The following is a 23,823-nucleotide window of genomic DNA, read 5'->3' on the forward strand; positions in this document are numbered from 1 at the left end:
TATAATTTGAAATTTTGAAATAAAAAAAAACAAAAACAAAATAATAAGAAAAAGTGTAATATTCATCCATTATCTCACTAAAAATCTCTCACTCTCCCCATATTTTATTTTTTAAAAAAATACATTTAAATTTGTTTTTCTTTATACACGTAAGACACGTGTGTATTATCACTAGTATAAATTATAAACATACATCCCCACTCACAGGTCACATACTAGAGGCGCCGCGACACTTCAAATAATAGCTTTAAATATAACTTTTTACTAGGAAAATATGCACACACAAAACACACTTTGTGTGTGTAAAAGAATATATTTTTTTTTAAATAAGTCATGAAATTAGTGGAAAGTTTTTAGTGAAATATTAGATAGAAAAGAGTAATTTTGGAATAAATTATTTTGGTGTCCTCAAGGTAGTTATTCTAATATATGCTCATCTTTTATAATATTGAATAGATTAATAGATTGAATAGATAATAGGGTCAAACTGCTCAAACAGTTAAACATATTAAACAGTAATTTACCAAATATGTGGGAATCAGTACAGAAATATTGTGGAGAAAGATCTGTGAGTTTTTTGTTTTTTTGTTTTTTGTTTTTTGTTTTTTGTTTTTTGTTTTTTGAGATGTGTTGAAAGTACGGATAGAATCTCTATATTTATGTAAAATGATGGAGTAAAATCGAAAATATTTTTGACGTAATAGGTCAAAATAATAGAATAGTATGTATCTAAAACTTATTTTAGAAATAAATTGGTATTTATATAATTATTCTATAAAAAAATAGAGTTGAAATGACTTTAATAATTAAAAGGTGGTTGGAAAATTATTATATAAAAAAAAATTTAATTCTAGTTTAACTCACTTTTTTTTTATTTCTAAAAAACATACTTTTCAATTTTTTTTAAAAAATTACACGCGGAAAACACTAAAAAAAATATAAAATAAAATTCAAAACGTTATACTGAATACCATCTCAAATGACACACCTTTTAATGTTTATATAATATGTTTCCACCAATATACTGTATACAAATAGTTTGCTAAAGATTATATAAATCTCAGATGGTATAAATTATGAAGGGAGTTCTATTGTCACCGTACACACAAACTGTATTAAAATTTGATGTTAAACGTGCACACTTATAAGCATTGAATTAAGTAGAGCCAATAAAAAAAACTAATTTATACTACTACAATCAGAAATATAAATGAAAATGACAAACTAAGGATTTCCTTCAAAATGCCATGATTGCCGGTTGGACTTTTCATTGAGGGAAAAAAAAAGGTTGAAATTGATTAGTTTTTTTGAAAAAACCAAATTTATGGGTAAATTCTTTTTTCAGAGAAAAAAATTGTTGTGATGTTTTGTTAAAAATATATTTTGATCCATTTTTCAGAAACAAGTGGTTAGTTTGAGAGTTCAAAAACTTCTTTTGAAATACATAAATAATATTTTAAAGATAATGAAGAGGTGACTAGAACAAGTTCATGTTTACAAACCATCAAAGACCTTGATTTCCCTTTTAAAAAAGGGGAAAATAATATTAATTTTTGATTTTTTAAAGTCTAATTAAATGGTGGGGTTTCACACTTAAATTTTTAATTCAGAAGTGTAGAATACGTCATAATTATGATGGATGCCCCTCACCCTTTTACCAGATAGTTGACACTTTGAGTCTTTGACATAAGACTCTATGCGAGTCGGCCTATATATTTATTATTTAATAATTAATTATTATTATTATTACAATTTTTTTCCTAGTTGTCGACATATTATATGTGCATCCTCGTAAAAATTCGAAAAAAACTTATACTTATTTAATGTTTTTAAATGTTTAATTTTTTTTAATAATAATACATAAAAACCCTTATAAATGAGATAAATGCATTTTCATTTTATTTTTCAACGAAGAGGTTAAGGTAGTGTTAGAGAGTGTTTTTAAGAAATACTTCTAAACTTTTTCTTGATAAAATTTTGAAATTTTATGAAGAAAAAGATGAGAAGTGATTTCTAAAAGTTCTCTCAAACACTACCTAAGGATACTTGATTTTTATAAAATAGAGGTAATATATTGGCTTACTAATATTTTTCAAGAAGGTTTATTCATTATAGAGTTTTCAATGGGGTCAAGTACAATTAGACCATCTATTTTTCCTCAAATTTAAAATAAATAATTTGCTTGAAGTATCAATCTCTATTTTTCTTACATTTTGGCTTCAATAATTTAGACATAGAGCATACATGTCTTCGGATCCATCCAACCCAACGAACATGGATTCAAGTATTTGTAATTTTGTATAGAATAATCCCTTTCACGTGCTGTGTGAATGCTGCCTCCTGTCCTAAAGTCGCCCTCTGCATCGTGTACTATTTCAGGTTTCGTCGCTTTTGTTTTTGTTATTCCATTAAATTATTAGCAAAAATACTATATTTTATGTATGTATATGTGCTGGTAATATATTTTTCTAGCTGGCATTTTGGATTCACGTATATCATCCTTCTTCTTCTACCTTTCACATTCCTGACACATACATCATTAAGTTGCCTACAAATTTCTCTCCATTCATACCTCATAAATTGCTCCACCTAATCGATGTATTTTTGTCATTAGAAAGATTTCTGTTTTATTCAAGAATATTAACTAGTTTTCGAAATAAGGAGAAATGTGACGTGTTCATTTTACCTAATTTGGGATAGAAACACAATCCACCTTTCAATAACGACGACGAAAAACAAGAAACACCATGTTTCAATCATTCTATCCAGGTTAATACTTTTTACTTTGGAGCAACACATTTAATTATTTCCTTCAAAATCCCCTTTTGGAGGATGATTGTTTTTGAGTAAAATGCACCATACATACAAGTTATGAATTATGATCAACACAAGAAGAAAAAAAAAAGACTAGACTACACTAGAAAGCCAAAAGAAATTACAACACTCAATGAGGGGAAAGAATTGGTACTGAATCAAAATGTCAACCGGAAACAAAGAAAATGTAGTAGTATGCTAACAAGACTTGTAATGCAAATCCTCCTCTCAAGGCACAAATTCATTCTCCAGCGTCGGCCTAGTCCGAGTCTCGGACGCCACCGGCGCCTTCGTCGTCCCCACCGTCGCCATCGACAGATTTACACCGGTGTCCGCCGCCTTCTCCATTCGGCGAATCTCCTTTCTCCGCCTACATTTCCTCACACAAAAGAATAGCACACCCAATAGAACTAACAATAGCAATCCTCCAACCACGGAACCGACGATTATCCACACTTTTTTCTTCCTCCTCTTCCCACCGCCGCCTCCGGCGGCGCCTCCCGCCGGGGCAGGCGCCGGAAGAGCAGCTGATGACTCCACTACAATGGAAAAGTGGCCCTGGTTTCTGGTCAAACAAGTGTTTCCACTCACCACATTGTCGAATCCAACCGAGCCATCTAAACCAAAAGACACACATTTTGGTGAAGATCCACTCAACCCAGTTCGCACATTCGAAAACAGGATCGAAATGGGATCGCCAAAAGCCCGAAAATCGAGTTCGGACAGATTCTTGGCTGATAAATCAGTGGCATCATACGCTAAAAGTCCTAAAACTGGGGTTAAAAAGTTGTAGCCAGGCAAAGGGTAGTATGAACCAGACCAATTTGCGAGATTATGGTACACTAAAACAAGCCTCTCGACATAAGGCCGCTCAATTACACCGACTGGAATACTGAACTCTTTGTACCTTTCCACCCCTTTCCGCCGCAGGCTGCCGCTCCTCAACCGCAGCGCCGCCACACCAATGCCGGAGAAGTTGGTGGGCACTGTTGCATCATACACAACGCCGGTTCTTGGCCTGACTAAAGCCTGGAAAGCATAATCTTGAAGCAGAGAATCAAGTTCTCTACTCGACAGAGCAGTGAACACTTGAAAACAGAGGATTATGCACAGATATGCAATTTGCATCGAGAAATAATCCCACATTCGAAAAACCCTCCTGGTGTAAGAGATAGCATTAGCACTACAAAAAGCAAGAACACAAGAAAGAAAGGAACTTCCCTTTTGACAAAAAAAAAAAAAATTATAATGGGCGAGGCGATGGAATTAGGAGAAGATCTGCTGGCAATGAAAAGGGATTTTGGTAGAAGAAATTAGGCAACAAAATCAAAGGGACATTGTATTGTGTAATGGCAAAAGATTTAATTTTTTTTTTATTTTGGGTTAATAATATTATAATTTGTTTTCGCAGGAAAATAAATGAAGAACACCAAACCACAAAAGCTGGGCTGTGCTAAAAGTGAAGACACAAGAGAACTCCCCCCACTGTAGCCAATTATAAGGCGACAGTTCAGATTCAAGATCAGACCACAAAAAGACAAATGGACCACTACTTAGATCCGAATAGCACCACTAATGGAATCGGACCGGATAATATTCGGATCCGAAATAAACGGTAGGCTATCCGCTATTGGAAGAATTCGAGTTCGGAATCCGGATCCGAGGAAATGAAAAGGAAAGGAGGTGGCCGAAAGGGTAGCATGGGCAAGTAGTGGAGACAAGTGGGCAGTGGCCCGTGAAAATGTTATTTTATTCTCCTTCAATAGACCTATTTTCATTTTTTTTTTCACTGCTGTCAATTTTTTTTTTTACCCAAATTTAAAAAAAGATATATATATTAGTAAATGAGTGTAAAAAATATGATATATGTCTATATATTTAAGACAAAAAAATGTGGTCTATATAATTGAGATTAAGGGAACATGTACTATTGTGTGGCATTCTCCATCTTCAATTATATTTTATTGAATACAAATATGATAAAAATAAATAAATAAATACATAATTTTTGGATGATATCTTTGTGGAAAAAATTAACGTATTTGGAAAAAAGAATACAAACAGATTGGAAAGTTAATATTATTTTTGTGAGATACTTAACGTTTTTTTTTTTCCTTAGATTTCGTTTCTTTTTTTTGCAGGCTAAGTTTTTACGCTTTTTTTTAAAAAAATATTATACGTGTTCAAACGAGAATTAATCGATAAAATGGGGGAAAATATTATTTAATTTTCTTTAAAATATATAGTTCATATTTTTTTATTTTTTGCTAAATATATAGTTCATATTTTAAAAAGGCTTATACACCGTTTATACTAGTCAACGAAGCACACGCAGCGCGTGTAACATAATACATGAAATTTATTTGAAAATATTTTGTGTTGTTACGGTATTTTAATTTTAATATTATGATTTAAATGATACTTAATAATTAAAATTTATTATAGAGAAACACTAAATTAAGAGGATATATATTTATGCAAGAATATGTAACAAAATGATGGATGAGAGATTGAGAAACATGGGAGGAAATGGAGATAAGTGGGAAAGTTTTGCATATGAAATTATCATTTTGCCTTTTTTGATAAAAAAAAATTGAAAAAAACAACCAAAAATATATTAATACACTCACATTAATGACCAAAATCAGTTTTTCTATGAAATTCATCTATTATTAAATAGTAAAATATTTGGGTCCACTCTAATAATGAAGATGTCCAAAAGGATTGAATTGGACTTGGCATCTGGCATGATTTGGGATAATGCTTTATATTTTATAATAAGCACTTCCGCATTCCTTATTTTATTTCAAGCAGGGAATTGGTGAGATGTGTTAGTCACGTTATTATTTATAATAAAAAATAATATTTTAATAAAAAATGATATTTTTTATGAATGATTTAAATAAAAGATTAGTCTCATAAAATTTATCTATAAAATTTTCTCACATAAGATTTTGTGATTTATTTTATATGTGAAAACCACGATATTTTTTTGATTTGGTCTTTTATGAGGAAGTCTAACAGATTTTTTTCTATGAAACGACTCAACCCTACTCATATGTTTCGATATACGTGAGATAAAATTTTGAGCTAATACTATAGTATATATATATATTGTCGGATGATTGAACTCAGAATAAAATTTCCCGAAAAAGATCCATGCTCCCATACAAAATGAGAGGAGGATGAAAAAGCAAAAGCAGCAATCGAGTGAGCCACCCGATTAGCCGACCTCCAAACGTGAGATAGGTAAATTGAATCATAAGTCTCCAGAAGTCTGCAAATATGCAATGCAATTGAACCCACGTAGCTAAAATCCTCCTAATTATACTTTACAATTTTAATCGTACAAATAAAGATGACTATACTGACATTGTACATAAATTTTCTATTATACAACACGTATCATGTTATGCCATTTTATTAGATATGGACAATATTCTAATTTATTCAATTACATATCATATACTCAGCAAAAGAATATATTTATTTTGTCAGAAATACTTGGTTACAATTGAGTTTCAAACCCACTCATACATATACTGATATACATACATATATAACTCATATTACAATAGGTTTTTTTTTTAATGATATTGCAATACATTTTTCATTCTAGTTTGTTTTGTGGGTCAAAATGTTTCCCCACTAAGATGTATCAAGATTAGAAAATTTCCATTTTTAAATTGAGTTAGGAATTTTATTGAATATGATGTACTTTAAAGGGTTGAGTTTATAAAAGCAAAGTGTATTACTCTAACGTAAAAGCAAAAGATTAAGGTAGTGTTCGAAAGAGTTTTTAGGAATAATTTTTCAACTTTTCTTTCACAAAATTTTAAATTTTTGTGAATGAAAAGTTGAGAAGTAATTCCTTAAAACTCTTCCAAACACTTTTGTAAATGAAAAGTTGAGGAGTGCTTCCTAAAAACTCTCCCAAACACGACCTAAAATTCAGATATATAATGTCATTCAGAACCCGGAGATATCATGTTATATGGATTATATATAACTAAATGTAACGTGAAATATTAAATTTTCATTAAAATATAATTTAAGTATCATTAACACAAAGGAAAAACAATTGGACAATTTGGCCAATTGGGGGTATTGCCATTGCCTGAAATATAAGAAAATTCCACACGCGTATGATTATTATTATTATTATTATTATTATTATTTGATTTTTTCGGGATAGCGTGCATCAAATGTGATTCTCTTTAGGTGTGTTATATTTTAATGTGTTGACTGTTGGATTCCTAAATGATGTCATCTCACAAAAATTTATATCCAATTTAATAATCATTTACCAATTTAATAATCATTTGCTTGTATGATTTTTAAAATATTTTCCCACCAGTGTCAAATATCATTGTCTGGTTTGATTACAAAAACAATTAACTTTTTTTTAAATACCGTTTTAAAATATGCCATAGAATGACTATATAGCAAAATCCTTATATATTTATACAGGTTAATACAAAATAATCATATAACATAAAATAATATAAATTTTGAATATAGTTAACTAAAATTCGTGAAATTAATTCATTTTTACTATGGATTTTTGTCGTCTTGTGGGCTGTGGCATGTGATCTCCAAAGTTCAAGTTCGAGATCCAAGAACCACCGCATTCCCAGCTTAAAAAATAGACACAAACACACAAACTTTATATATATATATATATATATACTAGATAAAGAACTACTTGAATTCCCATCTCAGCAACAAGAAATCGGCCAAGAAATGACATCACCAATTGCAGTGGAGGTTTCGAGATCCACACAAGTGCATAACAACCCAAGTACTAGTAGTTGTGTGGTAGGCTCGCAAAGCAGCTTTGATGTGGATGATTTCTTTGATTTTCCTAACGAGGGTCCTTCACTTTGGAATGGTTTACCAAGTTTCTCGAGAATGATCGTTCTTGATTTTGAATCATCTACATTGTATTTTTCAGTTCCAGTGTAAAAGAAAACGAAGTGTCCATTGCATGTTCAAACATGATCCATACAGTTGTTTCGAAACAATGGTGTTTTCGACCCGAATTCTAAAATCTACCAACTCAACTTAAAAGATAGCAGAATTTTAAGTAACGAGTTAATGGAAAAGTGTAAAGAAACGGTGAAATTATAAGTACAAACGCCTGGAAGATGCTACTAGAAAGTGTCAATCAAGTTCAAACTCATTTACACATAAACATGCTATCAATTATTATCCATCTGAAAATAAAAGATTATGTGGGGGAGGCTGAGGATCGTTTCTATTGGTTAATTTTGCTCAGATCCAAAGACAACAATTATGGAAAGAATGCATGTTTGCTTCAGTAAAACCTGCATGCATAATCAAGTTGGCACGAGTAAGTAAAAACCAAACTACCATAACATCATATTGCCAGAAAAATTAAGATATATATAACATAATCGAGGGATCATAAAAAACATAACAACGAAAACTTACTTAAACATTGTGCGCAGACAAGACGGAAAATGATGATTGTGTTCCACACCAAATAAACAGTTAGTCGACAGCATTTGCTAGTAGTCAACCCCAGGCCATGGAGCACGCATAATTAACCACTAATTTACCATCAAAACCAAAATTCTGAAATGCAAAGATGATTGTTAAAGACAAATAAGCAAAATAATATCTGCATAACTCTATTTCTCAAAAGTTGGGAGTTATAATAGGACAAGGTTAGAATAAAACTTGCAATGTCCTAAACTCATAGGATCCGAACCATTAGGAAATTAAAACTCGACCTTCTTTTCAAGGCATATCCTCAAAATTAATAAAAGCTCCACATAGATAAACAAAGGATAATTCGGCTAAGTCGAATCAACATAACTCCAGAACTACGGCACAAACAGCAGATCCCATAAAAAAATGACTCATAAGATTATAGACTTACATTATATAGATCGATGACCAACTCATCTGGATTTGGCGAGAAGGCGCTGTTCACATACACAAACTACCAAAAAAAAGAGGAAATTTAGAACATTTCGAATATGACTTAAATTTCATGACCATTTTCAAATGCATAAAATCACTTGCCAAAGTTTCCCTGTGAAGTTGACGACGAAGAAAATCAATCACTTTTACAAACTTATCAGCCCCAGCAATCTGCATTTCAGTAAAATTCAACTCACTGCATAGAAACATAAAATTGAATCTCGAGACAAGAAAATTCTCTTTCCTGAGAATTTCAAATAAACAAAACTTTGATTTCAAATGAACAAAACTTTTTTATAGCGCCCCAAGGTTATCGAAAGTTTGTAAGAAATAAATGTTGAACTGTGATATTTCCCAGTGTTTTCATAACCGGACCGGTAATCGAACCGGTCTACATGGAAAAAACGGTCCAACCGGTCGGACCGTTTTAACCGGACGATCGAACCGGAAAACCGTTTATATAATTTAATATAATAAATAATATATTTTAAATTTTAAAAACTCAAAAATTATGTAAATAGACAAAAAAATATATATTTAACATATTTTGAAAACTAAATAAACATTTAAATATATTCAAAATATCAATTATAATTATAAATTATTTAAATAATAAATTATCTGATTTTAAAAAAACAATAATTATTAAAATAAATTTTTAAATGAAGTAAAAATTCTAAATAATAATGTATATATATATATATAAATAATAAATTTAAAGTTTTAAAAATAAAAAAATCTTAAATTTTCAAAAAAAAAAAAAAAAAAATTCGAAAAACCGGTTCAACCGGTTCTTGAACGGTCCAACCGGTTCTTGACCGGTTTTGACCGGTTGGACCGATTTTCCGGTTTTTGGAGTCGGTCCGGACCGGAGAACCGACCGGTTCCCGGTCGAACCGGCCGGTCCGGTCCGGTTCCAAAAACATTGATATTTCCCATTATCAATTATCTATTAAAGTAAAAAGAAATCAGGTAAATTACTTGGGTATGAATATTGATGATAGAATAAATCATTTTGGCTCTTGCATTGTGACATTGAAGTAATAGTCATTTAATTTTTGGTACATGTTATTTCAGTAATGAATAAAACATGTTTTAACTGAATCTGTAAGTGGAACGAAGGATGAGTTTGTCAGCTAAGATCACACTCTTTTTACTTGTCATTCGTATTAGTTTAACCATTCTGATATGAACCTGAACCAGTCTAGATTGGATCCTCAGGTTCCATCAAATTCGAACACAAAGAAGAAGAATTTAAACCCAGAAACAAGCTCCAATCATCACTCACTCTCTATCAGAGATAAAAACCAGTAAGTCATGCAAAAAATTTATCGAATGCAAGAAAAACAAAAAAAAAACCTTGAATTTAGCTTGTTTGAGGATTGGAGCGTCACCGGTTGCTCTTAGGTGAACTACCACTGCATCAAAATCAATATGAACTGATAATATGGAGGGAGAATGGGAGAGAAATTATCTACCATGATCGGATTATTAACAAATTAATTGGAAAAAGTTAACATTCAAACTATAAATAAATAAAAAAAAACAAAAATTTTGCAAATTGGAAGAAACCAACCTTTACGGGTCTCCGACGTCATCGTAAATGTAGTGACCCGCCTGGATCACCTACTAACTAGCTGTGTTAAGCATGCAATTAGCTTAATATTTAACAAAACAGTTATTATTCAAACTTAATAGAGTTTATCACGGAAACTTAAATACAAACTAATTTACAAGATAACCGGCATAACACAATAAACCTAACAAAATCCAAGTGTTTTCACCCAAAATATATACACACGAAATCGACTGTAGCATAAAACTCATGACATCTCCCGAACCTGCAACTAACCCTGTCTTGTCCACCTGCTCCATCCAGTTTTAGACCAGCCCCGTGGAATGGGGTGTCCAAAATAATACCAAGGACGTGAGCGACTAACGCCCAGTATGTAAATATGAGTACACAAAACTTAATATGATGCATGTAGCGTGATGTGATTGGGGTGACTGGTCAAGTATCAAGTCTAGCTCAGACTAGGCGTCAATAAGTATGTAGATCTGGGAGTCCAACCACTGGTGACTCACACACTCGTCTAGATCAACGTAGTATCAGTCTCCGCTCATGGGGTAACTCCCGGTGTCAAACAATATAAATAGGTGTAGGGCTGAGTGACCTACGACAAAGACTATCTCGAAGGAGATACGGTTCAACGTGTATGTGCACATATGTTTAAAGCAGTAAAACATGTATAATGATTCATGACACATAAAATGCAACACATAAGTATGCATACTCAGTCAATAATTAAGTACATCAACCAACACTTAATTTACCACAGAAAATATCAAGTATTTCTCGAATAATCCAATCCTGAGGCAAAATCATTTATTTCACACATCAAACTAACATTTTCAGAAATTCATAATTCATATTAAAGCATCCTATCAATGCCCAATTAACATTCTGGAATTTCCGAAAAATGACCATAAATTCCAGAACTACTATATACAATTTTTAAAGTATTCCAAAACTCAGGTATCCAATAATTCAACTCAATAATTCGAAACTCTCGAAACAAATATACTGAAAAAATAGAAAATTTGATCGATAACTCCAATCGGCTCAAATATAGCACCTGTGACCAACAAATAATCATATATAAATCATATAATTTCGAAATTACGAATCCCCAAATTCGAAACCCTAGAATTCGATTTATACCTCAAGACTTCGAATTAAATCTCCAAACGACTAAAAAAGATCTCCCCTAAGCTGATCGGCGGTCTTCGACGGCAAGATACGGCGGAAGCCGGAATTCGGGTTTCGGGTAACGCGATAAAACCTTGTAAAATGAGTAAGTACCACTAGTTAGCTCTATTCGCAAGGATTCCGAATCCATACTTATTTTTTATTTTCGAAAATGGCCACAAATGAAAGAGATATATGTATAAAAAGTGACGGGAAAAGTTTTGGAAAAAAAAATAAAATAGAAAAGAACCGAGAAACTAAGGAGATGATTTTAGTAGGAGAAAGAAACGTTACACACACACATTATATCATAAGATTAAAAATTATTTTGGTACATACATTTTTGATAAAATGTTAAATTGATACCTGAACTATTGAAAATGATTTAATTGGTATATGTTGATCAAAATCAAAAGTCAATTTTGTCCTTTACTTAAATTGTTTTTGAGTTTAATATTGTTATTAAATTTATTAATTGAACTACATAAATATTTTTGTCTTTTAAAGTAATATATTAATTATAATTATAAATATAAATTCATATTTACTAATTACTATACTATAAAAAATATTATATATCATGTATACAAAAAAATATTCAACGTAAAATTTTTAGATCATAAATGAAAAGACACACACATATATATCATTTTTATTTTGATTAATATAAATAATAATATTATAACATAGATAAACAAAAAAATATCTTTTATTATATATTTTTAATATATATTATTTTTGAATATATAATTTATCAATTGTTGTATATATGTGTATGTACATGTTTGTATTAATTAATATTTACAATGTTTCGTACAAAAAATACGATCCCTTGTTTATAATATAAAATTTAAATAAATATAAATTTATGCTTATAATTGTATTAATAAACTAATTTTGAAAAATAAAATGTGTATCTATTTTAATTTAACAAAAATATTAGACTTTGAAATAATGTAGATAAAGGGTAAAATTGACTTTATAAGTTGATTATGTACCAATTAAATCATTTTCAATAGTTCATGTACCAATTTAACATTTTATCAATAATTTGTGTATCAAAATGAATTTTACTCATTATCACAATGTAACAATAACAATAACAATATCAATAAAATTTGTCAAAAAAAAATATCAATATAATTGTGTGTATTTTTAAAAACTTGACCTGATTTAAAATTATTTCAACTGCAATGTACCATAAATTAAATATGTATTTTAATGTCTTCTATCACCCAATATTTACTGATACATATTTTTAACACACAATTCAATTATTTGGCTTAATTAACTTTAAAAATAAAATACGTTTTACTACAGTTGATCATCGGAAGAAGTATACTCCCTCACAAGCTCTAACCGTCTCGCATTTTTTATGCCTAATAATAATACACCATTTACTCATCTTTAGATAATGAAGAATTTTTTTTAAAAGAAAAGTATTTTTATTGATTATTATTAGAATTTACTAATACATATTTTTAACACACAATTCAATTATTTGACTTAATTAACTTTAAAAACAAGGCACGTGTTATTACAGTTGATCAGCGAAAGAAGTCTACTTCCTCACAAGCCTTCGCCGTCTCACATTCTTTTATAACTAATAATAATACATAATTTACTCAAATTTCAAAAACATCTTTAGATTATCTGTGAAGATTTTTTTTAAAAAGAAAAGTATTTTTTTATTGAATATTATTAGATTTTTAAAAATAAAAAATAGCATTTTTTTGAGTAAAAAAAAAAATATTTAATATGATCATCCGACTCAAAAATCAATTAGATCTCAGGTTTGAAACGTATATGTAACAAATCTTTTAAATCTTTCGTAATGTTGTAAGTTTGACTTTATTTTGTTATATTTTGGATCGTTTTTTTAAATATATATATATATATATATATATTGATGAGTGCACCTTATGGTGCAAAAAATCTGTGTGCGATCGAGTTTTAGTGATTCTTTTTTGCATCACTAAAACCTGATCGCACACAGATTTTCTGAACCCTACGGTGCAGGTGATGAAAATAAATAATTGGAAAAAAAACACATTAATTATGTAATAATAGATTTAAAATATTAATAGTATTTTACTTTTTTGTATTTGAAAGAGTGCATGATAGAATTTTTAAATAAATTAATTAATTCAAGAGTCATATATAAATAAATAATTGGAAAAACACATTAATTATGTAATAATAGAGAAAGAATAGTCATGTAAATTCACAAATGAACTCACTTATTTATAAATGTAGTAATAGTAATAATGATAATAATAATAATATTACAAGTTTTGCCCGTCAAAAAAAAAAATAGATATATATATATATATATATATATATATATATATATATATATATATATATATATATATATAATATGAGTTCTTTTATGGTGCCCAACATTATATGTCCACTTCATGTCCACCATGTACAATAGATGAGTTGACCGGTACACGGTACCGGGTTTCAGTGGTTGGGGACGAGTTGAACATCATTGGTTGGGCAGCTGAGAAAGGACTTTTCAGCTGCCCAACAATATTTCTCCACCTCGTCCCCGACCACCGGGTTTTAGTTGTTTTTTCTTTATTTTTCGCATCACTAAAACACGGTACCGGGTTTTAGTGGTTGGGGACGAGTTGAACATCATTGGTTGGGCAGCTGAGAAAGGACTTTTCAGCTACCCAACAATATTTTTCCACCTCGTCCCCGATTACTAAAACCCGGTATCGGGTTTTAGTTATTTTTTTTATTTTTCGCATCACTAAAACACAGTACCGAGTTTTAGTGGTTGGGGACGAGTTGGACATCATTGGTTGGACAACTGAGAATTTATATATATATATATATATATATATATATATAATAATTTTCAGTCGGGTTTTAGTTATTTTTTTAAAAAAAATTCGTATCACTAAAACCCACTACCGGGTTTTAGTTGTCGGGGACGAGTTGGTTATCATTGGTTGGGCAGCTGAAAATTTCTATATATATATATATATATATATATATATATATATATATATATAGTTGTCCAACAATTTCTGTCCACCTCGTTCCCGACCACTAAAACCCGGTACCGGATTTTAGATGTTTTTTTTTAATTTTTCGCATCACTAAAACACGATACAGGATTTTAGTGGTCGGAAACGAGTTGAACATTATTAGTTGGGAGCTGAAAATTTCTATATATATATATATATAAAATCTCGATGATGGCCGATGGGGTTAAACATACAAGTGTAAACTTTATTTGTCACCAACTGCAAGGACAATCAAGAATTTCTTTATTAATTACATCCCTTTTCACAATTTGTATGAAGCACAACACAAGCTTCCACTCAGACCAAAAAAATGAAGTAAAAAAAAAAGAAGAAATAAACAGAGGAAAAAAAAGAAGACATGACAAAATGAAAGGTCACTTAAGTTATTCCTCGGTCCTCACTCCTCTCACCAACCTCTTTATATACTATAAAACATAAAACATGAGCTTTGATTCTAAAACAAGCCACTTCTGTTAGGATGGAAATCACTCCGAAGCCAGCTAATGCCTTCGTAAATCTTCTGTTGGCGTTTGGATGTAAGGGTTCACTGGATTGACAATTGGATAAGCCTCTTTGAGGTCTAGCCGCGGGGAAGAAACAGGAGATAAATCCTCAGTTGTTACCATGACTGCTCCATGTGGAATTGTGGGAGTTGGTGGGAGAGAAGAGGTAGTGAAAATGGACTGCATGCTGGTGGGTGTAGTTACATTGATGGGGTAAACCTCGGTGACCTCTTCGCTGCCTTCATCGAAGTACACAACATCCTGCATGGTGAGCTGGTGGTACTCGACAATTTCCCTCAAGAAACGATTCTCCCGTGCATAGACCGAATTCTCTTGCGCGAGTCGAGCTTTCTCAGCCAAAAGGGTCTCGAGTTGAAGCCTTATCTGAGAAGTAAATGTTGACATAAAGTCTTGTCAAATATGTAATTGGAGAAAAACTTCGAATGAAATCTGTCAATACTAGTGCCATGGTAAATTGCCACACAATTGTACCTACTGTTTTCAAGCACTACGAAGAAAAGCCAATTAAGAAATGAGATATTAAGATTGAACAAGTCAGTGACTAAGGAGAGGAAGCTAGCTAAGTTAAATGGACCCTTGTTTGTGAGGATTTATCAAGCCTAATTAGAAAAAAGATTTAACATACGATCCCACAAGTCATAGATCGTTTGTTCTAAATATTCTTTAAATAGGATCATTTTTTCAATATGTTGACATAAAATCACTTTTATAACTTTTTGAAACATAAAACATCTTGTCAAAAAAGTAAAAACACAAAAAGTTCACGCTTTCTGATTTTTAGAGAAGAAACATTCATTAAACAAATATATGGATATAAGGCATCTGCCAAACAAAAATGATATAACCACGGCATATCTGAATTTGGGACTCCTGGAGATTAAACAACAGAAAAGAATGATGATGAAAGGAGCCACATATGCCAAGTTTTTCAGCTTAAAGGGTTTTGCTTTTTATGGAAGATAAGATTACCAAATCGTCATCTTCTGGATTGCCGCCTTTTTCACGGCTCTCCCTGAGAATTCTGTTTTCTTCTTCCAGCTGACCACAGCGTTCCTTTGCAAAAGCCAGGTCAGCCTTGATTGTCTTCAGCTCTCGCAGAAGAAGTTTCGCCTTTGCAGCCATTGCCATAGCAACCTGAAATTTAAAATAGATCTATCATGCATCTCACATAGATGATAAGTTTATCATACAATAAACATGCAGCCATAAGCATAGTGCATGAAAATGTCCATGAAGGCCACAAGAGCAGGCACATGCCACCACCATTCCGCCACCCGTAATCATATCAGCCCAACATAAAATAACCCACTGAAAATTGCATTGATATTATTGGACTGCATAGGATTTAAAACGACCATTGATATTAAAACGACCACTGAATCATATCTGCGAGTCTGCGACAGTACAATATCTGTGTAATTAGTGTCCCCCGCAAATATGTTCAAAAGGAGTTTTCTTGAACCGAGTCTAAGCTCTTTTTGCAGTAAGACTCCTTTCAACCGGATTTTCTCTGCTTTACTTTCACCACACCCAACTTCTTATTCTGTTATAGAATGTTCCATTTGCAATAAAATATGATTAAACCAAGTGAACCCATAAATCAGTAGAGTTCGATCTTTGGATACCAATAGTTTCGGCATCCCTTAAGAACTCTTTAATCTTAAAATTATAGCTGCAATAATTGAACTCTTGATAACTGAATGTGTCATGTTGCTAATCGACTGAGTGATGAAAACATAGCACACGTTCTACTATAGGATAAAGAACTTAAAATAGCAAAAGGAAAGCCAAAAGCAAGTCACCACAAGCAAATAGGTTTAGGTTATAACACCACAGCAACACAGCTGCCACCTTACGTCTCGAGAAGCTTTCAGTTGTGTTTCCAAGTCAGTGTGTGTCTGAGGCTGCACACGAGTCTGCATAACAGGTTGTCGCAAGCTACCAAGACTTGGATCCTGATTCTGTGAGACAAGGTTACTGCTCTTTTTCCTTATCTGAATTTTACGAGTTTCTTGAATTATGCCTGCAGTACGGTTTTCGACAGCAGTGATACCTTCCTGCAAAAAGGAAAGAGTAAACAATTTGTTGCATGAAAAAATAAGGTTAATCTGGAGACTAGTGGTGCCTCCACGAGAATTGCAACCCAACGGCAAAAGGACATATATAAAAATGTGTCAGTTTATATTCTCTCTCATTAATCATTATCAGTATTGTCATTACTTTTGGGGATTTCTTGAATATCAAAGAAAATTCATGATGGAACAGGGAACTGTGAGTTATTTACCCAACAAACATTAGTCCCAATTCCCAAAATTATTGGTTTCAATCAAACGAAAGAAAATTTTCCAAACCCATAAGACATCCTTCTATCCATGATAAACCCCTCTCTTTCAATTAAGAGGCTTCCCTGATTAATGGCAACTCTTGATTGGATGGAATGCCAAGTTCTCCAAAGGGATTCATCATACTCATTTTCCAACAAGAACTAAATAATTATCAGCTTTGTGCCACGACCACGTGATCATGTCATAGGTACCATGAGGAACATGAAAGAAAATAAAACTTCTTCACATTTCACTAGATAATTTTCTAAATCGGCACCCATGACTTTCAATATGGGAAATAAGAGTGCTGGGATTAATTTTTTCCCTAGAAGTCATGCTCAATCTCATAATATCTGCCACGGAATTCACATATAACATTTATAAGATCTAAAAATGGCTGGATCTCTAAAATGGGCGGGATTTGCTTGAAAATCATAATTTGCCACTTTAGTAGCGACAAAGGCATCATCATAAAAGATCACACTTTTAAAAATTCAAGTATCTTTATGCAATTTTTGTACCAAAAAAAGTCCTTACTACAGACTTAACAAAACCATGCCTTCTTTCCATCAGCATTCAAGTTCAAAGGACTCAATTTCTCATCGCCTAAGATACAGCAACGCTCCGCTAATTTTTAGTATAAACCTGGCCGCTTGTTATGCCATGAGATAATTTCAGAAGAAATTCTTGATCTCTAACAATCCCTTGACATTAAGATCTTTACCCGAGAACAATAATTCGATTTAAAAGTATCAAATAAATTCACTTAAAGTATTAAATATATTCACTTAAAGTATTAAATAAATTCACTTTAAGGTAATTGCTACGAACCCATCCGGCCCGAAAAGTATTAAATAAATTCACTTTAAGCCATACCTCAAGAGCATTACCAATTGTACCACCAATAAAATTAAGTGATGATGCAATCCTATCTAGTCCTTTGTGTAGAGAAGCGCTGTCAGTTTTTCGATGGTTTTCTGGAGAGTTGTATCCGTTATGGTACTGAAAATCAAGAAGAATGGAAATCAGTTAAACAATACTTCCGCGTTTCTGCGCACAAACCTAGAGAATATTACCGCATGAGAATATAGGACATTTATAAAACCAACTGCAAATAAGTGATCAAACCTATTTCTGAAGAGAAAAAATGATCTTTCCCAAAAAAGTAGGACCATATGTTTTAAAAACAAAAATGTTCATTAAATAGAATTGTTAGTCAACACCCTCTTTTGATAAAATTTAATGCGCTGTGTGGTCAACTAGGTCAACAGCCGGAAGCAACTCGATTTAAATTTCAACAAATTCTCACCTGCCCGTTTTTGGTTCTATCAGATGTCTGAACTGTAGTTCCTACAGCTGTTTCTTGTGGTTGAACTACATTATCATCATCAATAACTGCTTTAGCTTTCCGGGCCAGAACACCCCAGAAACCTTGTTTAGATTCACTCATGTTTGTCTTTGCTGTATAGAAGGATGAATCCTATATTCCATGATCACAATATTACTCGAGAACAATAATAATGCTGAGCTAGAAACCAGTATATTGCACTCTCAATCAAAATGAAAAATATTTCTAACATTCACATCAGAACATAAAAAACCCATTTTTTTCCACAATGGACCGGAAAGTTTAAAGCATGATGAGCTATGTAAAATATAGGTGATACCTGCACCAATATAAACACTCAACAGATACTGTATGTGCGTCATTTAATTTGGAAAGCAAAGTAGCACCAAACCAAAACTTTGATAAAATCAATTTTTCCTCTACATCAGGAAATGGGGCAATCATAAGAAGGAGAGGGCGGCGGATTTAAGGTGAACATAGAGCATGGAAGGTTCCAATCCGTAAAAAGATGGCTAAAAAAACAGCCATTTCATTAGGAGGTCATACATGGATTAGTGCTATCTATTCGCATTGGACGTACCAAAGGATCCAGGTTCACTTCATCTCTTCAACAAATTTGATAGTCTTATTCACGATAAACCTTTAATGTTAAAGACGATATATAAATCGGTTATTAGGTGTGTTAACACAGTATTTAAAATTACAATGACCGTGGAAATCAACGGTTTTTAATTGGTGGTGGTGCCATCCATCTACACGCAGAGGTAAGCTGATTCATTTAGGGCTCAAATATATGCAATTATGCATAAAAGAATGAACACACCAATGCCATTGCATTTGACAGCTGCCACATTTTAGCACAATGAAACTGAAAAATTCTTGCTCCCTTGGTCCATTATTTCCCGAAGACATCAAAATTTTCATCCACAGATAGAGCACAAAATTTAGCACCATGAAGATTTGATCCCAGAATTAAAGAAAAAGTTCTGCACATGATTGTAGTCAATACATTTATCTTCTAAACTAGTACTTCTATAAAGTATATTTCATGTCAATTTACACGAGACACTATTACATTTTTCATGATATAAAATATTTGCTCATTTAATGATGACCTTGCCTTTGCAATTTATCTCAACATTATCAACTGTTAACGCGTCTTCTAGAACATATAAATGAATAAACGGTATCCTTCTGAAAGATCTGCATGGGACAGGAAAAGAGAAACACCACATTTCTACCCTTCGTTACCAGTAAATCAGTGCCCCGGCATCCCAGATCACACCTACTCATATTTTAGGCTCTATCATCCTTCAGATCTAAAGCAATCATTCAAAAGTCATTGCCAAATGTTTTAGCTTATTCAAACCATCGTGATGGTACAAATCAAAGTAACTTTTACAATAACCCGGTAAGAAGTCAATTCATTCCTGTAAAAAATACATGCTTGAGACATAATTAAGCAATGTGGCAACCAATCCATATGTTTTTTCACCAACCAATGAGAACCTACCTAAAAACTTTACACAATTCAATTGCATTATCGTTTAAGATGAAGGTCTTTTTTTTTTTCTGGCCGACGTAAAGATTAATTCCCATGATCTATCACATATCAAAGAGAAAGAAAAGGCATTCATCATGATTAAAAAAAAAACATCACAAAAAATAACCATCACCTTTCACACACAAATAATAAAAAGCAAATGTCACTTGAATCTCGGCGACCTAATCAAACAAAAAGGAAATTGATCTAAGCTGGTACTACACCTTAGAAGGGGAAGATGAGAAGTCGCGTCGCGAGGAGAGAGCGGTTTGTTCATAGGCGGAAGATAGCGAAGAATCTCTGTAAGCCGCCGAAGCTCTGATCGCTTTCGTGGCCAGCGAGGAGGCTGAGGAATTCGAGGACGATCTGCCGTCCGCCGCCGTATTCGGCGGCGGAGGATCGGAATCATAATTGTGACTTGAAGAGAAGGCATCAGGCCTCCCACCTTGCTGCCTCCTCCTGTAAGCCATTTTCAAGTGAATTAATGCTTTCTTTTCTTTGCTTATGTTATGATTTCAAGCTAATCATTTATTTTTTAATATGTAAAATTTCCTTAAAAATTTCTCTCATAACAAAATATTTAATTTCTTCGATTCACAAAAAATACTTAATTTCCTAAAAATAACGATGGATCCATAACATGCAATTTTTTAGATGATTTTAATTTAATTATTCACATTTCAATTTCAACTTTTAACAATTTATATTATATTGTTATAATAACTATTATACTAAATTTCAAATTTATTCAATATTAAAATCTATACTCTAAACCTCTCCATCCTAATACAATATTTTTCGTTCAAATGCAATCAACCGATATTTTCAGTATCAAAAGTAAATGATATTTTACTAATACTTTTACTTAAATCAAAATGGGAAAATTAATCGTGCCAAAAAACCTTATTATTCTTTAATAAAATTATAAGTTTTGCAAAAATACGGGAAAATATTGAACCTATGAGCAAATTATGCATAAAAACGACCGGTAACATAATATTAAAAGTTATACACCACATTTGAGTTTGGAGAAAGAGATTTTAAGGCAATTTACCTTAAAATAAGTTACATATATATAATCAATCATATTGATGATCAAATAATGCAATTATTAGTAGGATAAAATTAGGTTCTACGATGGTGTATTGGGGGATATTTATATCATTATAAAGTTACGCGGATGAATAAATGCATACCATTTGACTTTAAAAAAAAAATACCATTTATTAATTCCAAAATAATCACACACAATGAGCTATCTAATTCTCGTTGTTACAATGACATAAACCTCTTCGAACAAAAGACACATCTGAGCATGGGGAAAAAACCCCGAAAAGTAATGAAAACGTATACATAAAATAGGCCGATATAGGGACAAAAACTATGACTTTTCATGCAACACAAATACTTTTGTAGGACGACGATCACACGAGTTAATATTGTAAGACGAATAACTTATTTTGATCATCCATAAAAATATATTAATTTTTATGTCGAAAACATTACTTATTATTTTAAATACGAGTAGATTTGACACATCACAAGAGACGTGTTCTATACTCTAAATACAAATTGTGATGATCCGAATCCACTCGCTACATGGGCAACCCATTTCCATATATTTGAACCACACACAATGGCCCAAAATCGCCGCACTAATGAGAGCCAAGAATCCATCTCTTATCTTCCTTTCGACCGTATGAGATATGGAAAAACAAAATTTCCAAATTCCATAATATTGCACCAAATGGCTGCAGCAGCCTCCTATACATCATCACTTCTCCCTTCAATAAGCCACACCAGCCAAAAACATCTCCCCAAGTCCCACAAGATGAGCAAAGTGACACAACGTAGGACGAACATGCCAATTATAACAAAGTGCAGCAGAGGCCTACAAGATTTCATCGGAGGAGACCTGGTGAAGTTGGATTTAGGACAATGGCTGGAGGACGTGGAGGAGCACAAGGCGTTGGCCATATACTCGCCTCACGAGGGAGGATACGAGGGCCGATACCTTAATCGTCTGCGCTACAAAGGTTATCATTTCTTGGACTTGTCGGCACGAGGCCTGGGCGATCCCGAGACCACTCTCACCAAGTTCCACCCAGTTTGTCCCGTAAGCAAGTTTTTCATGCGTTCGTGGCAATTTGCATACGTCACTCTTGTGAAATCCTTCTTGTGAAATCCTAAAATTTTCTATAAAAAGAGAAAGATCTATCACTGATTGTGCTTTGAAATATTGAACGCATATGCTTCTAAATTTTGAGCACAAAACCTCTTGTTAATAAATATGTGCAATGAATTCTAGTACGTGCACAAACTTCATAGTATTGAGCACATACTAGTATGTGCAATGAATTCTAGTATATATTATTAGAAATATTTTTTTTTTACAATTTTTTTTAATCTATCTATATAGGCTCATGTGGGAAAGCAACCAATAGCACGGTGGTGGTTTCCTCCGGAAGTTGATTATAGGCTCTCTTTGCTCCCTCCTAATGCTAAAGGACTAGTGGTTTGGATTATTGAAGCCAAGGTTCTAATTGTCATTTCACTCCCTAGTTATATATGTTTTATCTTATTTTTTATCACTCCCTAGTTATATATGTTTTATCTGATCTTTTATCGTTTGGTACGAAAGATAAGATGTTCGATGATTATATCGATATGTTATCGTAACATGTTAATATTGGTTGTAAGTTATCCATGATTCTCAATTTTTTTCCCTGCCACTTTAGGTTTTATCCAAGGCGGAGCTGCAATTTCTTGCTATACTTCCATCACTGAGACCCAGAGTCAAAGTGATTGCAGAATGTGGTAACTGGTATATATATATAGTCTTTGAATTCTATCTTGTTTTATTCTTTATAGTATATGATAAATTAATTTCGACGACATTAATCACTCCATATACTTCATGTGCTGGATTGTACTAAATATGTAACATGACTCGTATTAGAACACACACAATCTCGCAAAAAAAAAAATAAATAACCTGAAATTTTTTTTTAAAGAAAAGAAATCAATGGAGTGGAAAGTTTCTTGCAATTTTTGCAAAAGTATAGGAAATAGAAAAACCACACACTATTAATTTTCTTGTTTTGAGAAATTTATATTCCGAATTTCCGATGTGTTTGCTTTTTTGTATATGCTATAATGATACAGGAGAAAGTTTGTGTGGAAACCACTCAAAGAAATTGCAGGATTATCAGCGCAAGAAGTGTAAATATTTGGCAATTCACTCGAGGAAAAAGGCAACAATTCGAGTTGTGTATCATAAATTATATTAGATTTTCACAACAGTTTTGAGGCCAAGGCTGAACGTCAGCAGGCAAGTAGTTCACTAGTGATGATATATGGTCAAGTTACACCAGATACGTTGAATCATGTACATGTAATAGCATTGAAGTTGTTGACATGATGCAAATTTTTCGATTCGAGGAACAAGGGTATGTTCAAGACTAGTGAACAAAACACACGCGCTTGTGAATCTGTGTAAAAATATAGAATGAATTGATCTTTCACGAA

The 23,823-nt window shown here is 32.4% G+C and overlaps 4 protein-coding genes across 7 annotated transcripts; 1 reads left to right on the forward strand and 3 right to left on the reverse strand.

Annotated features, from left to right (window-relative positions):
- Positions 1–2,844: 2,844 nt before the first annotated feature.
- LOC140884551 (uncharacterized) lies at positions 2,845–4,448 on the reverse strand. The gene has a single exon (XM_073291339.1). It carries the CDS (start codon positions 3,958–3,960, stop codon positions 3,043–3,045), a length of 918 nt encoding a protein of 305 aa, XP_073147440.1. The 5' UTR covers positions 3,961–4,448; the 3' UTR covers positions 2,845–3,042.
- A 3,464-nt stretch (positions 4,449–7,912) lies between these two features.
- Positions 7,913–11,730, reverse strand: LOC140882384 (ubiquitin-like protein ATG12). 3 transcript variants are annotated; one of them, XM_073288363.1, is made up of 7 exons: positions 11,486–11,730; positions 10,340–10,396; positions 10,123–10,181; positions 8,866–8,934; positions 8,720–8,782; positions 8,269–8,412; positions 7,913–8,141 (listed from the first exon to the last, which is right to left on the reverse strand). In XM_073288363.1, the coding sequence occupies exons 2-6, from the start codon at positions 10,359–10,361 to the stop codon at positions 8,353–8,355; spliced, it is 273 nt and encodes a 90-aa protein (XP_073144464.1). In that variant the 5' UTR covers positions 10,362–10,396; positions 11,486–11,730; the 3' UTR covers positions 7,913–8,141; positions 8,269–8,352. The 3 variants fall into 3 exon arrangements, with proteins under 3 accessions (XP_073144464.1, XP_073144463.1, XP_073144461.1); XM_073288362.1 differs by having other exon boundaries at positions 10,340–11,399; XM_073288360.1 differs by having other exon boundaries at positions 10,340–10,400; positions 11,486–11,728.
- Positions 11,731–14,778: 3,048 nt separating this feature from the next.
- LOC140881431 (uncharacterized) lies at positions 14,779–20,784 on the reverse strand. Of its 2 annotated transcripts, XM_073286737.1 has the most exons (6): positions 20,520–20,784; positions 18,714–18,884; positions 18,281–18,406; positions 16,937–17,137; positions 16,050–16,214; positions 14,779–15,443 (listed from the first exon to the last, which is right to left on the reverse strand). In XM_073286737.1, the coding sequence occupies exons 1-6, from the start codon at positions 20,763–20,765 to the stop codon at positions 15,057–15,059; spliced, it is 1,296 nt and encodes a 431-aa protein (XP_073142838.1). In that variant the 5' UTR covers positions 20,766–20,784; the 3' UTR covers positions 14,779–15,056. The 2 variants fall into 2 exon arrangements, with proteins under 2 accessions (XP_073142838.1, XP_073142839.1); XM_073286738.1 differs by lacking the exon at positions 18,714–18,884.
- A 1,183-nt stretch (positions 20,785–21,967) lies between these two features.
- LOC140884615 (NAD(P)H-quinone oxidoreductase subunit N, chloroplastic) lies at positions 21,968–23,823 on the forward strand. Its single transcript, XM_073291416.1, has 4 exons — positions 21,968–22,411; positions 22,715–22,831; positions 23,034–23,119; positions 23,461–23,823. The coding sequence occupies exons 1-4, from the start codon at positions 21,995–21,997 to the stop codon at positions 23,519–23,521; spliced, it is 681 nt and encodes a 226-aa protein (XP_073147517.1). The 5' UTR covers positions 21,968–21,994; the 3' UTR covers positions 23,522–23,823.

The sequence above is a fragment of the Henckelia pumila genome, chromosome 2 (assembly GCF_033568475.1).
Source record: "Henckelia pumila isolate YLH828 chromosome 2, ASM3356847v2, whole genome shotgun sequence".
NCBI classification, from domain to species: Eukaryota; Viridiplantae; Streptophyta; class Magnoliopsida; order Lamiales; family Gesneriaceae; genus Henckelia; species Henckelia pumila.